This window comes from Ylistrum balloti, unplaced genomic scaffold (genome assembly GCF_031769215.1).
Source record: "Ylistrum balloti isolate Yb309-2 unplaced genomic scaffold, AGI_CSIRO_Ybal_v1 Utg370332, whole genome shotgun sequence".
NCBI classification, from domain to species: domain Eukaryota; kingdom Metazoa; phylum Mollusca; class Bivalvia; order Pectinida; family Pectinidae; genus Ylistrum; species Ylistrum balloti.
In genome coordinates this window covers 1,687,362-1,701,282 of record NW_026782241.1, presented here as the reverse complement: position 1 = coordinate 1,701,282, position 13,921 = coordinate 1,687,362, and the positions used below count along the sequence as shown (strand labels likewise).

General features: G+C 34.1%; 1 protein-coding gene across 1 annotated transcript; it reads left to right on the top strand.

The window, feature by feature from the left end:
- The first annotated feature begins 4,383 nt into the window (after positions 1-4,383).
- Positions 4,384-8,875, top strand: LOC132553524 (uncharacterized). The gene is made up of 4 exons (XM_060217772.1): positions 4,384-4,812; positions 7,509-7,839; positions 8,242-8,416; positions 8,860-8,875. Exons 1-4 carry the CDS (start codon positions 4,384-4,386, stop codon positions 8,873-8,875), a joined length of 951 nt encoding a protein of 316 aa, XP_060073755.1.
- The last annotated feature ends 5,046 nt before the right edge of the window (positions 8,876-13,921 follow it).

Here is a 13,921-nt window from a genome sequence, read left to right as displayed (position 1 = left end):
TACATCAACATATATCAATAATCAAACCACCCACCCCTCCCTCCTTGCCCTACTATGCTACACTCCAGATATATATGCCTGACTATCATTACTACTGCGTTAATATGAAATTATTGTAGGGCGACTTTGTACCATAGCACAGTTTGGTGGATGTTATTACTGTGTGTTGTATATATCAATGTTGCTCTAGTACCTATGATAATGATTTTCTAATTAATTGAAACTGCAACAAGCTGCATTATTTTCATGCTGTTTGTACAATGGAATACAACCTCTACACTTGCATAAAATAAAAAATCTAAAATGTTATTGTGTTCTGTTCTTTCTAGAGAAATGATTGTGGTCTCAAGTTTATGAGGAGTTTAAAAAGACATGTTGGTACAACCAGGATTTCACAAGTGCTGGTACAACCAGGCTATCACGTGCTGGTACAACTAGGATTTCACAAGTGCTTGCATAACCAAGATGCCCCGTTTATATTGGGTCAACCAAGACAAAATCTCATGGCGACGTATTGTGATTGTCTTTAGTTGTGCAACATGCATCCCTAAACTTTTAATTTTTTTCAGCTTCTTTTCAAAACCTTCCTTGGCAAAAGAATTGAATTATACAGTCCCAACCCCTACAAGGGCCTGTGGGCCTGGGCCAAAAGCAGCCTCAAATTAAAAACAAAAAACAGTACAGTAACAGTAAATTCCCGTCATGGATGGAAGTGACTGGAGATTCTTTACCAAAATTGTGAATTTCATGGCCCCAGGGTCTCCTATTTCCTCCGTGGGGAGGAGGTTAAATTTATTATTATCTCTTGTACATCAAGGATGTGACACGTGTTCAAACTACAAAAGTTCTCAAAAACTAACCGCAAACTTACACTGAAGCCCGTTTTAAGCTTACTTTTGTTTGTGTAATGTCATAATTTTCCATCAATGAAAAGTAAATGATAAAGATAGGCACTGTGGCATAAGCTACCTGAAACAAGTCTCATGCATTCTCGATAATTCATGGGTTACAATCACTTTCGCTCTGTGCAGGGGGTATCCAGGATGAGTCTCATAGGGTATCCAGACACAAAGCGAGCAACTCAAGAAGACATTTAATCACGAGGACATGAAACATCTTGCCTGTATATTGTTTCAACTTATTCCGTGAGAAATGGTTATCGCGTGTGCACACAAACAAATGACCTTGACCTTTTTTCTCATTTGCGCTCTGACGATTGTTTCAGTTATCACCAAAAGAAGTATAATTGGTGAAGTGAATTTTGAGAGATAAGAGATGTTGTCTGTACGCCTGTGTAGCTTTAAATGGGTCAGACAGATAGCAAATATACGGAGATCAAGTATCACTCCGTCAACAGTTGGAGACACCAGTACGGCCGTTAGGGTGTCATCGTTATATCCTGAAATCCCAGTAGTAACATCAAATACGGCCGACTTTAGCAGAACTTGGGAGCAGTGAAAACCCACAAATCGGAAATACCGTCCAGTATTTCCTGCGAAAAGAAATAAAAAGAATTGCGAAGTGACAGAGTGTAAACGGATGGTTAACAGGAGAGGAATAATTTGAAAAAGTCATTATGTTTGGTGTTATAGGTACCTCATATATATAGTCTTGTTGGAAGATCTTACCACCAAAACTAGGGAAGATTATTGTCAACAAGAATTCAACTATTTTCACGAATTTCTATTCGAATTTTTCTGTATTGGCTTGATGTTATTTATTTATACTGCCGTTCCCCTTTCTTATAAGAGAAAACCGCCATGACCAGAGAATGAGGGCGTTCCGTTAGCTTATAATGAATAGAGTATGGTAGTGTACTCTTGTGTCAAAACATCAAATGTTCTTATATAATCCATCAGTTTTGTAAGATTATTGACAAACCTATCTATAGTTCCGTCCTAAATGTTCCTATTAGCAGTTAGACTTATTGTTCAATGGTACATAATTAATCAGTTTTGTAAGATTATTGACAAACCTTTCTATAGTTCCGTCCTAAATGTCCCTACTAGCAGTTAGACTTATTGTTCAATGGTACATAATTAATCAGTTTTGTAAGATTATTGACAAACCTTTCTAAAGTTCCGTCCTAAATGTCCCTACTAGCAGTTAGACTTATTGTTCAATGGTACATAATTAATCAGTTTTGTAAGATTATTGACAAACCTTTCTAAAGTTCCGTCCTAAATGTCCCTATTAGCAGTTAGACTTATTGTTCAATGGTATATAATTAATCAGTTTTGTAAGATTATTGACAAACCTATCTATAGTTCCGTCCTAAATGTCCCTACTAGCAGATAGACATATTGTTCAATGGTATATAATCCATCAGTTTTGTAAGATTATTGACAAACCTTTCTATAGTTCCGTCCTAAATGTCCCTAAATGTCCCATCAGTTTTGTAAGATTATTGACAAACCTTTCTATAGTTCCGAGATAGACATATTGTTCAATGGTATATAATCCATCAGTTTTGTAAGATTATTGACAAACCTTTATAGTTCCGTCTTAAATGTCCCTACTAGGAGATAGACATATTGTTCAATGGTATATAATCCATCAGTTTTGTAAGATTATTGACAAACCTATCTATAGTTCCGTCCTAAATGTCCCTAAATGTTGTTCAATGGTATATAATTAATCAGTTTTGTAAGATTATTGACAAACCTACTAGCAGATAGACATATTGTTCAATGGTATATAATCCATCAGTTTTGTAAGATTATTGACAAACCTTTCTATAGTTCCGTCTTAAATGTCCCTACTAGGAGATAGACATATTGTTCAATGGTATATAATCCATCAGTTTTGTAAGATTATTGACAAACCTTTCTATAGTTCCGTCTTAAATGTCCCTACTAGGAGATAGACATATTGTTCAATGGTATATAATCCATCAGTTTTGTAAGATTATTGACAAACCTATCTATAGTTCCGTCCTAAATGTCCCTACTAGGAGATAGACATATTGTTCAATGGTATATAATTAATCAGTTTTGTAAGATTATTGACAAACCTATCTATAGTTCCGTCCTAAATGTCCCTACTAGCAGATAGACATATTGGTATATAATTAATCAGTTTTGTAAGATTATTGACAAACCTATCTATAGTTCCGTCCTAAATGTCCTTACTAGCAGATAGACATATTGGTATATAATTAATCAGTTTTGTAAGATTATTGACAAACCTTTCTATAGTTCCGTCCTAAATGTCCCTACTAGCAGATAGACATATTGGTATATAATTAATCAGTTTTGTAAGATTATTGACAAACCTATCTATAGTTCCGTCCTAAATGTCCCTATTAGCAGCTAGACTTATTGTTCAATGCTATTTTATTGAGGAAATATCCGATGAAGATATTAATTCTAAAAAATATCAGAAAAATATCGAGACAGAAAGGTTTCGATTCGCTGTCGGTAGAAAATTCCTAAGACGGGCCTTAACACTATGACATAAGCCGAGACTTTCAACCGAGTTTAAACATAACTCCACCTTTGCTGGCTATCTGCCAACCCTAACGTGGCATATTAGAAATGACAGGTAACAACTTTGATTTGGTTATTTTAAGCCCGTTGTAGAGGGCGCCTTACAGCAGGTAGGTTCATATTTCTTTGCCGATTTTTTAAAAAAGTTTCCTAAATACCAGATAGCTAGGATTTAGTGCTCTTGTCGTTGTTGCTGTTGTTTACTGATCTGTCGATATTCAATTATTGAACTTATTAAAACCAGCTAGATATGCCCTCGTTCACATATGTATATACACACAGGTTAGCGGTTTATAAATTATTATAGAGTAAATAAACTTAAATTACACATATCTCACTTAAGTATGATGTCGGATGAATATTAAATATAATTAATGCAGAGATAACTGAATGTCTCTTTTTTTCAGTAAAAGTTGTTCATTTTGAAGTTTTACTCTTTTGGTCGAAATTTGTATAAAAGGTTTTCTCAAAGGTCTTTTCTCATTCCATGGTAATGCCTGGCTAGGTTGACCTGTAATACACATAGAACTGGTTTTATTCGGATTTGTTGGCCTAAGAATTGATAAAATTAAAAATAAACAGATAAAATATAAATAAATCATATACATGTATACTCAGTAAACAAACAATTGTAAAAAAGATACAACTCCTCAAAAAAGAACAAAACAAACAAACAAAGTTAAAATAATAGCAATAATAATATGCTTAAACATTTATGTTAAGTGACCATGTCAATACATCGTGTTGATGTGGTGAATAAATGAATGTGTATACGTAATATCTTATTTAATATACAGATAATTTCAAAATGATTAAGTACATGTAATCATTTATAATTATCATAAAACACAAAATTTGTACATATAATTTCAGGTAGACAATCAAAATAATTGCGATGGAATGCGAACAAAGGAAAAGTGAAATTAGGAACAAATCCGCCCTGAAGAAAAACAGAAGTCGGTCTGGAAGTAGCATATTTAGCTGTACTAAAGGACAACGGGATGATTCTATATCTGTTGACAATTTGGAACATCAGTTGGAACTAAAATCACGAGAGAATGGTGAACTGAAGAGACAGAATGACGAATTGAAGAAACAGGTTAAAAAAATGGAGAAAACATTTATGACCATGATGGAAAAGATGGAAACCACCGTGATATTACAAAATTGTAAAAATGTGATGATGAAGGACGACGGCGTATTCCTCGTGGAGGAAACTATGGATACTACAAAATTAGACCTGTACATAGAAACGGTAACCAAGGCCCTCAACAGTGCTGCGGAGGAAAAGAGCCAGTTAGAGGTCAACGTTCGACGTCTAGAAGTAAGTTTTTTGTAGAAACCGTGGTCACTGTGACACTATAAAATAATTTTGAATCAATTTATCGTTGTTGTAAAAACCTTGCATATGCTGTACAAACTGTTTTTTCCGTGGGGTTTTATTTTCCACTATCTATAAAGATGGAATAAAATAGCAAATGCTATATAACTTGAAAATAAAAATACAGTAGAAAGCCTTGATAAGTTTTATGACTTGTGTGAAAATTATCTTTTTTACTTCATTACCTCGTTAAAACTGTGCATTACAATGACTTTTGAGATGACCCCTGGGATTTCCAAATCTATTTTTAAAGAATTACTTCATTGGAATTATAAATACAACTCAATGTTGTTGGTAACTCTAAGGAAATACCATTTGATTTTGTCATATATCCACTGATCAGCACATGATTTACTAAATAAAATGTCAGATGTGACCCTAACCATATTTCATGTACATTTAAAATGCTTTCATCGCTCTTTAATTTAACATTGCCTTGCACTTTGTATTCGGACGCAGTCAACTTTAAAGCAAATAAAAGATAACTTCACAAGTATATTAAATTGTTAATATTCAGAATCATATCAACGTCATAAATTATGGTAGATGTTTTATTCAAACCTTTTATACTGGTCCGAATCCCAGTACTCATCAAAGATACCAGTCTTGTTGGTTCACTACACACATCAAAAGGAATTCAGTTAGAACAGGGACGTATATATGTTATATATGTCTCTAGTTAGAAGCATGTTACCTTGTAAGAAGAACGAAACACACTCTATCCAGAGACATATATAACGTTATATACGTCTCTGCTCTTTCCCTATATATTTATTTTCATTATTTACAGCACATATTTAATTTATCAGATACTTATGTTTACTGAAGTCATAAAAAAGAAAGTTAGTGAATGACGAAAGCATCATAATGCTGCCCAACAGGGGCGATGATAAGAATCAAGTTACGCGTGCATAGTAATTTTTACCGTATCAACAGTGTTAAATTCTACCGTGTATCTTTTTCATAAAAAGGAAAATTGATCTGACTGAGAGAGGTTGTGGAGTTCTTCATTCATAATAAAATAAATTGTGATGTTTCATAGGATTAATCTGATACACTCGCTGTTTCAAGCCCTTCTTTATCAATAGCGGTAAGCTGTTACTTTTAACTTTATACAAGTGACATAATAAAACGATATGATGTTAATTAGGTCACGGGCCGGAGAACCGTACCCCTTCCATCCTCGTTACTCCAGGGGTTCGCTCTCTGTACCCCTGGAATATGTCATGGCAAAATAGAAGGCACAAGCGAAGTAATTTGATTGATTCCGACAGGAAAAAACTGACCAATCACAGGAAAGGAGAGAAACCCAACTTCAAAGCCATTGCAATCTACCATTATGTGACCGCAATTTTGTGTGTTTTGATGTTTATCAAAGGATCAAATTAATCTTTTCGTCTTGTCCACATGGTGTCGCACATGGAACGTTTGATTTTGCCATGACATGTTCCAGGGGTGCTGAGAGGGAAAGTAATCTTAACCCCCGGAGTATCGAGAATGCACCTCTTTATCCGTGGTGAAAACGTTTTTGTTTACATGTTTACATAGCAGGTTTAGACGAATTATAGGTACTCATCCAATATCAGTCATAATATCGGTGATACCAACCTCTCTATTAAGATTTGAAATGTGAATATGATTGAAAGAAGAATTTTGCTTAACCTATAAAAACTTGGTTGTTTGGAAATACAAAACGTTCACTATCTATATCGACAGAAACTCGTTAAAGAGCAGAGTGGATTTTCAGCAATGCTAACCTATGTGGTCTTTTCCTTATTCAGTTCTGAGTGAAAAATAGTGAGCATACGATTTTTGAAATAACTTTGTTATGTGACGACTTATCTCAAATGCCAAAGGAAACGGTGTGTCAAGTGAGACATAAAAAGGGGAAAAGGTCTTCAAAGGCAGCAGTTTGGACTTCTGGGAAAATAAGATTCGTTAGGGGTTTTGATTGAACTATTAAAATTAAAAGCGATATATTTAGCACGACTAAGCCACCTGGTCCCGGCTGTTCAACCATTGGTTAGTGATTTCTTTTGAAAATACAAATTTAACAAGATTAGAAACATTTTTCTAAATATATCATAGCTTTCTTGTTGTTGTGTTAGGCCAGATTTTAAAATGAATTGTTAAATTTGACATAACACTCATTTTTCACTAACCACATCGATATTAACTAACTGTTGAACATCTGGGGCCTGACATGTACATATGTATGTCAACTACAAGTAGAATATATCGGTCTAGAAGTATTTAGAGGAATTTGCATAAACCATCCACCGAATCCATTTCGTCCCTAGTTAAACCACGTTTTTTTTTAAACAACAGAGTCCACGAAGTCACGTGACAAGTTTGTCGAAAATATCTGAAACGTCAATTAATCCTATCTTATCACGTTCGCTCAAACAGAGAAGGAGACTTCATCATTTCCCGTAAACCTCTGGGTTGATTCTTTAATCCATGTCCTGATGAATCATAGTCTCGGCTATTTGTACAGTACCAATCAAATAATTAAACTATTACATAGAGGAAGATTTCCTGGTGAAATGTCAAAAGGTTTACGCTAAAACGTGTTTGTTTGGTAAATTTTACCCCTGAGGCCTGGTCATGTGGTAAATGCTGTTACAATTCTTTTACAGGAATCTCTTGACAACGTGGAAAGCAAAGTCAACGTGATGGAGTCTCACTTCAGTGATCTCAATGCAAAACTGACACGAGATTTCGCCAAGGTCGCCAAACAGTTGACACAACACAACCTGGACATTGCTGATCAGTTTAGCAGTTTGAGGACAATATTCCAAAGGGCTCAAAGAAGTAGAAATCTGGAGACTGCAGAAGGAGATGAAAGTCGGATAATTGAGGAAGGGATCAATTCCATACGAAACTGGAGTAAACCAAACATGGCGGTGACGGCTTCTACACTTCCGGTTCCTGCCGGAAAACTTAACAAGATGCTCACAGAAAAATATGGTAAGCGCAAAAATTGTAATTTGTGTTAACATTATAACATAATTTTAATGTTTGTGGATCTTGACCACGGTTTACTATCGTGGTAACACTTTAATATCAATGTTTGTGGAAAACAACTTTTTGTGAAATCCATCCATGGTACAAGCGTTTGTAGTGATTAATTACAATCATAGAATATTTTGTTTACTTTAAGCGTTACATATATTAACTCAAAGATTTAGGCAGATACCTATACTATCGATATGTCAACATTAAGTTTTATACGAATTTCTTTTATATATTCATCAACATGATAATCTTTCGATTAAATTATTATGATATATAAGTTAATCGAATGCAGACCGATATAAAATAGGTAGATAGAACGACCGAATGATTGCTAGTCGTGTATTTGTTTCAAAGGTAAGGTTCCCGTGCTGTTGGAGCAGCTATTCACGTCCAGTTCCGAGGGTTACTACAATTCTAACGACACCTTCGATAACACAGTGGCTCGGTGGATGGTAGGATGGGTGCGTAACAGTACAGAAAATACGGCAGACCTTCTACAAAGGGAACTCAACGATCTCTACGTTGTCACGTATGTACACAATTTATTTCTCTTACTGAAAAAATTATAAAAATAAATTGACAAATCATGGTTCGTTTTGACCAAAATTAAGTCAGTAAGTGCTGCACACTAAAACGAGTAGGGATATACATCAACAATTTGATGACTGCAACACAAACACTGTAGCAGATTTAGACTAGAATCGAAATTTGCTAAATTAAACGAAGGAAAAACATTAAAATAATTTGTTGTTATCATATTCTTTATCTAATGTGACATTCATGTAAACAGTTAGTGCATGGTTTTTCTTCGACCTCGAAAAAGTGTGACCATGTATGGCACTTTAGTGTTGGAAAGGAATAAATGTCCTTCCCCTCAAAACGTGTTTACGAATAATTGGTTTATGTTTCTAGCATATATATGTATTCCTTAACCAAATGTTCTAAATCTCAATGTTCTGTTTACCTTTTCAGTGACAATGAAGGCTGAAACTACTTGTCACTCTCGGAAACGGAAGGAATCTCACCCTGCTGAGAAATCGTTTGTCCCAGTGTTCGATGTATGGGGGTTTAGTTATTGTATCATTCCATATACTCATACATTGTCACCGAGTAGGGCAGCTTTATTAACGGGTAGCCTAATTACCAGGTAGCGTAATTACTGGGTAGCCTAATTAATGGGTAGCCTTATAACTATATAAAACCTTCAGGCCTGTTTATTAGCAGTTCATAGAAGTACGTAATAAAATGATATATCCTAATTGATTTTTTTATCACAAAGATAATTTTTTTTAATTCCATCCTTAATTTTGATAGTATTTTATGTGATTGGCGGGATCGCTGATCCGGTATACGGTATATCACTAAGTTTATTCAGAATTCCAAGGACGTCAGGATATCTGTTCCTCTGTTAACACGATTTCTTTCGTAAAATAAGACAGGTTTTGTTTTCCTGATTAAAGGCATAGATTTAAAACCAATGAAAATACCATCGTGTAAACAAACCGATAATTGTGCCTCACAATCAATATAACGAAATAGAAAGGAAAACAAATAAATTATTATTTACATAACCTTTGAACAGGCACCTGAAGAACGTTCAGGGAGGGTTAATGTCTCCAGGTCATACGTCCATGTAAACCGTGGTAAGTACTTTACTAAGAAATTATTTGACGAGGTTATAATGACAACCATACAGCATTCTCTTTTATCATTAACCCTGTGTTTCCCGTCAGCAGTCCACGTTTTTCATAGAAAGCGTGATGTTCACTCGCCATTGGCCTTCTTCGCATAATTTATATGTGTTCCAGCATTGTGTGGGTAATAGGTTCGGCTGGTCCACTGCCCTCAGCTGAAGACATCTGCTGTTCGGTTAATTACCGTATGATAGTAGCGGGTAAAAAAATAATCTGTCCCTTTAAATTACATGGTAATTACACAACATTATCACACCTACACACTGTTTTGACTTACCTTCTGTACATATACATTGTATATACACCACACTATCACACCTACACACAGTTTTGAGTTACCTTCTGTACATATACATTGTATATACACCACACTATCACACCTACACACTGTTTTGACTTACCATCAGTACATATACATTGTATATACACCACACTATCACACCTACACTGTTTTGACTTACCATCAGTACATATACATTGTATACACACCACACTATCACACCTACACACTGTTTTACTTACCATCAGTACATATACATTGTATATGCACAATATAATCACACTTACACACTGTTCTGGCTTACCATCAGTACATATACATTGTATATGCACAACACCTACACACTGTTTTGACTTACCATCAGTACATATACATTGTATATACACAATATAATCACACTTACACACTGTTCTGGCTTACCTAGTACATTTCTGTCATAAGATTTAAAAAAATTATATCTCATTCACTGTCTCAAACTAAAAATATGATTATTACCTATTTAAAGACAGGCGACACCTGATCTCCATCTAGTTACTGCCTGGACCATAGTCTGTCTCCAATATAAACACTGTCTCGTATCAACGATATTTTTATCCTATATAACATTATTTAAACACCTTAGTGCAATTTCCAATAAATAGCGTTTGTTTTCTTCTTTTTAAAGAGTGCAATCTTGTAGCACTGAATTAAGCATAATCCAGAGAGAGAGAGAGAGAGAGAGAGAGAGAGAGAGAGAGAGAGAGAGGGAGGGGGGGGGGGGGGAGAGAGAGAGAGAGGGGGGGGGGGGGGGGGGGAGTTTGACTGTTTCAAGAGAGGAAAGCTGTAATTTTCATTATATGTTTTTTCAGTACGAATCAGCTGACAGACAACACTTGATTAAAACCGGTATCTTTTATTAGAAATGTTTTTTTTCTCTGTAGTCGTAGTGTTAATTTCACGTTTCGTTAGAAATCACGTTACACGTTATTTTCTTACAACTTTGTACTTAATGTTTGTGTTTAGTAAAGGATTTGTGGTGATGTGTTATAGGTTACAGTAGTATAATGTTGCATAGAATAATTTGATATCGATTAGATTTTTTAAGTTTGTGGTTTATTGATAGTTAGTAAAAGACTTTGTAGCGATTTTGTGTTACAATGTAGTTAGTAGAGACTTTGAAGAGATTTTTTGTTACAATGTAGTCCGCAGAGACGTTGTAGAAATTTTGTGTTACAATGTAGCCAGTAGAGACTTTGTAAAGATTTTGTGTTACAATTTAGACAGTAGAGACTTTGTAGAGATTTTGTGTTGCAATGTAGTAAATGGAGACCTTGCAGAGTTTTTGTGTGACAAAAAAGTTAGTAGAGACTTTGTGTTACAATGTAGTTAGTAGAGATCTTGTAGAGATTTTGTGTTACAATGAGTCAGTAGGACTTTGCACGTAGAGATTTATTTTCAAGAAAAAAAATGTTGATAGTATTGTTTTGGCAATAAAGACTTTGTAGTAATTACATTTCGGTAGTTTTTTTTTTATTCAAATAACAAATTAGTTTGGTTTCGGGCTGGAGCAATGTTAAAAAGAAAGTCCCTTCCAACAGACTGTTAATATATTGTAAATAAATCATCTTACCATTTGATTATACTTCCCATCCGATGTCGACATTTCTGGACAGATTCATAGTCGTAATAATTTAAATGTTTAGCGAAAATATGCGAAGTAAAGTTTGGTATATACATGTTTTACAAAGATACCTTCTGACAGGAATCGTTCACATTTTCTGTGTACGTAAGATTTGTACTCTGAAGTGGAATGTTGGAAAATGGTGTTTGCACATAAATCTACTTATGTTCACTAATTCGTAATTCATGATAAAATTGAATTGGCTTTACATCAAGATTGTATATATCATTAATAGCGTAGTATTAACCTTTTAATTAGTATAGAATGTAAATACATACTAATTTGTTTAAATTTGTGACAAAAAGATAATGAAGATATCACATGTGTAAATGACATACAGTTAATGACTCTCCATCAGTTATCTCCCTTCTTGTGGATGGAATAAAATTGAGACAAATAGTTCATCGAAAATATCATTTATATTATTAATAAAGAGAACCGTTTTACTTTGCTTTTTGTTAGAAAAAGAATACATACACTTTTGTCACTAACCATATACATTGATAGATACGAGTATAAAAATCAAATGTCATTAAGACGCGAAATTAATCATTGGAAACACAGGATTATTCAAATAAATACTAATTTTTTTCCTTTTACACTAATAGACATTGTGCATTACTGATTATGGGCCAGTCAACTACTTTTTTAAAAGTTTGATTAGAGTTATCTCCCTTGACAAAAAACCTGCAATATCATTAGTTTCTCTTTGGTTAAAATACCATAACAAAGTGTAACGAACGTTATTTGAATGTATAAAATAAAAAAGCATTGCAAATAAATAATGATTATTTGTGATATTCTTAATTTTAATTGCCTCAAAATCATAAAAAAAAGACCTCAAATCAATGTAAAATCAAAGAAATCAAAACATTTTCTATCAAAAATGTAAATATTTTCATTCAAATATATGGAATAATACATGCTTAGCTGCATAAAAGAATCATCTAATGAAATATCAGATTGGAAAGAACCACTGTGTACAAAATACAATCCTCAATACACAAGGGATAGAACAACACAGTTTCATCAAAATTCTAAATTGGAATGATTAAGAAATTGAGGGCTTATATTTCTTTTTATAAAATGTATAAAAAAGCATCACTACATGTCATTATTATCATGTTAAAATACGAAAATAATATCATGATGATCCTGTCAGATGACAAGCTAAAACAAACATGTTGATGTATGACCAAGCTATGAAAATTGATCAATGGAAATTCCATGTACATGCCACAGGATTTGGTGATATTAATAAACAATACTTTAAAAAAAAAAAAAAAAAAAAAATTTTTTCCTTTTTTAATATGTGATTAGCTATAATTAATGTCCGTATAAAAATCTTATAGGTAAATAATCAGTGATAATACTTACCATTCTAGAAATAGGGAAATATATCAAGCATTGTTGTTAATTTTCAGAGAAATAAAATTCTGAGCAGTACCAGTAACGTTAGATATAGTCATTTTCAGTAAAGGCTAGTTCCTTTATGCATGGAATTTGCCCCGAAAAGAGGTAGTATATATTAAATATACGACCATATGATGTTTTCAGAGCTCATGTTAAGATACTTGACATGTTCTACAAAAAAAACAGCATATGCAATACTAGGCCGACTCCTTACAGCAATTACCTCCCTTCTTGACCTTTGACATCAAAACCTTTTGACACAGTCAGTTTCCGTAGCAGCCGTATTCTAGAGATCAATGAAATTACATTTATTGCGACAAAGAATATGTGTACAAATTATGATATCACATGTTGCACGAGTTGGCACTTTGCATACATTTATCATCTACACGTAAACAAGTAGACGCTGGTTATGTGCCGGACTATTTACTTACGTGTATGGAATGCGCCGAAGGTTCCCGATTGTGACGTCAGTGGTTGTCAACCAGAAAAAGTTGATGTTGGCGGGAGTTCCGGTCTGAGCTCCCCAGAAAATCTCCAGAAAACGCCAAAAAACATAGCAAAACAAGGAAAAAGGGAAAAAGGTGAGTACATAACAAAGTTCTTAATTGCACTATTGCTTTATTTTAAGTCATAAAGTTGATATGATATCAGAATGTTGATTAAGATTGATGTCGATCATGTCGGAGAGCAGATGGGCGGAAGTGCTAAGAACAGGACAATAATCCTAATTTATGGTCTTAATATTCGGTCTCAAAATATTTTTAGTTTGAATTTCATTGCTATTTGATCGGGTGATTGATTTTTTTCACGAGTTTTTTTATTTGTTGTTCATAAAATTTGTTTTTTGAGACTGATCAGGCAGTTGGTCCGATCACTTAGGCTTTACTGGGCCTAAGCCTAAATTTACGGAAATTAACTTCAGACTGTAGATTCCTTTGGGTAATAGATATGTATTTAAGGCAAAAATCCTTTGTGTCAGGTTTT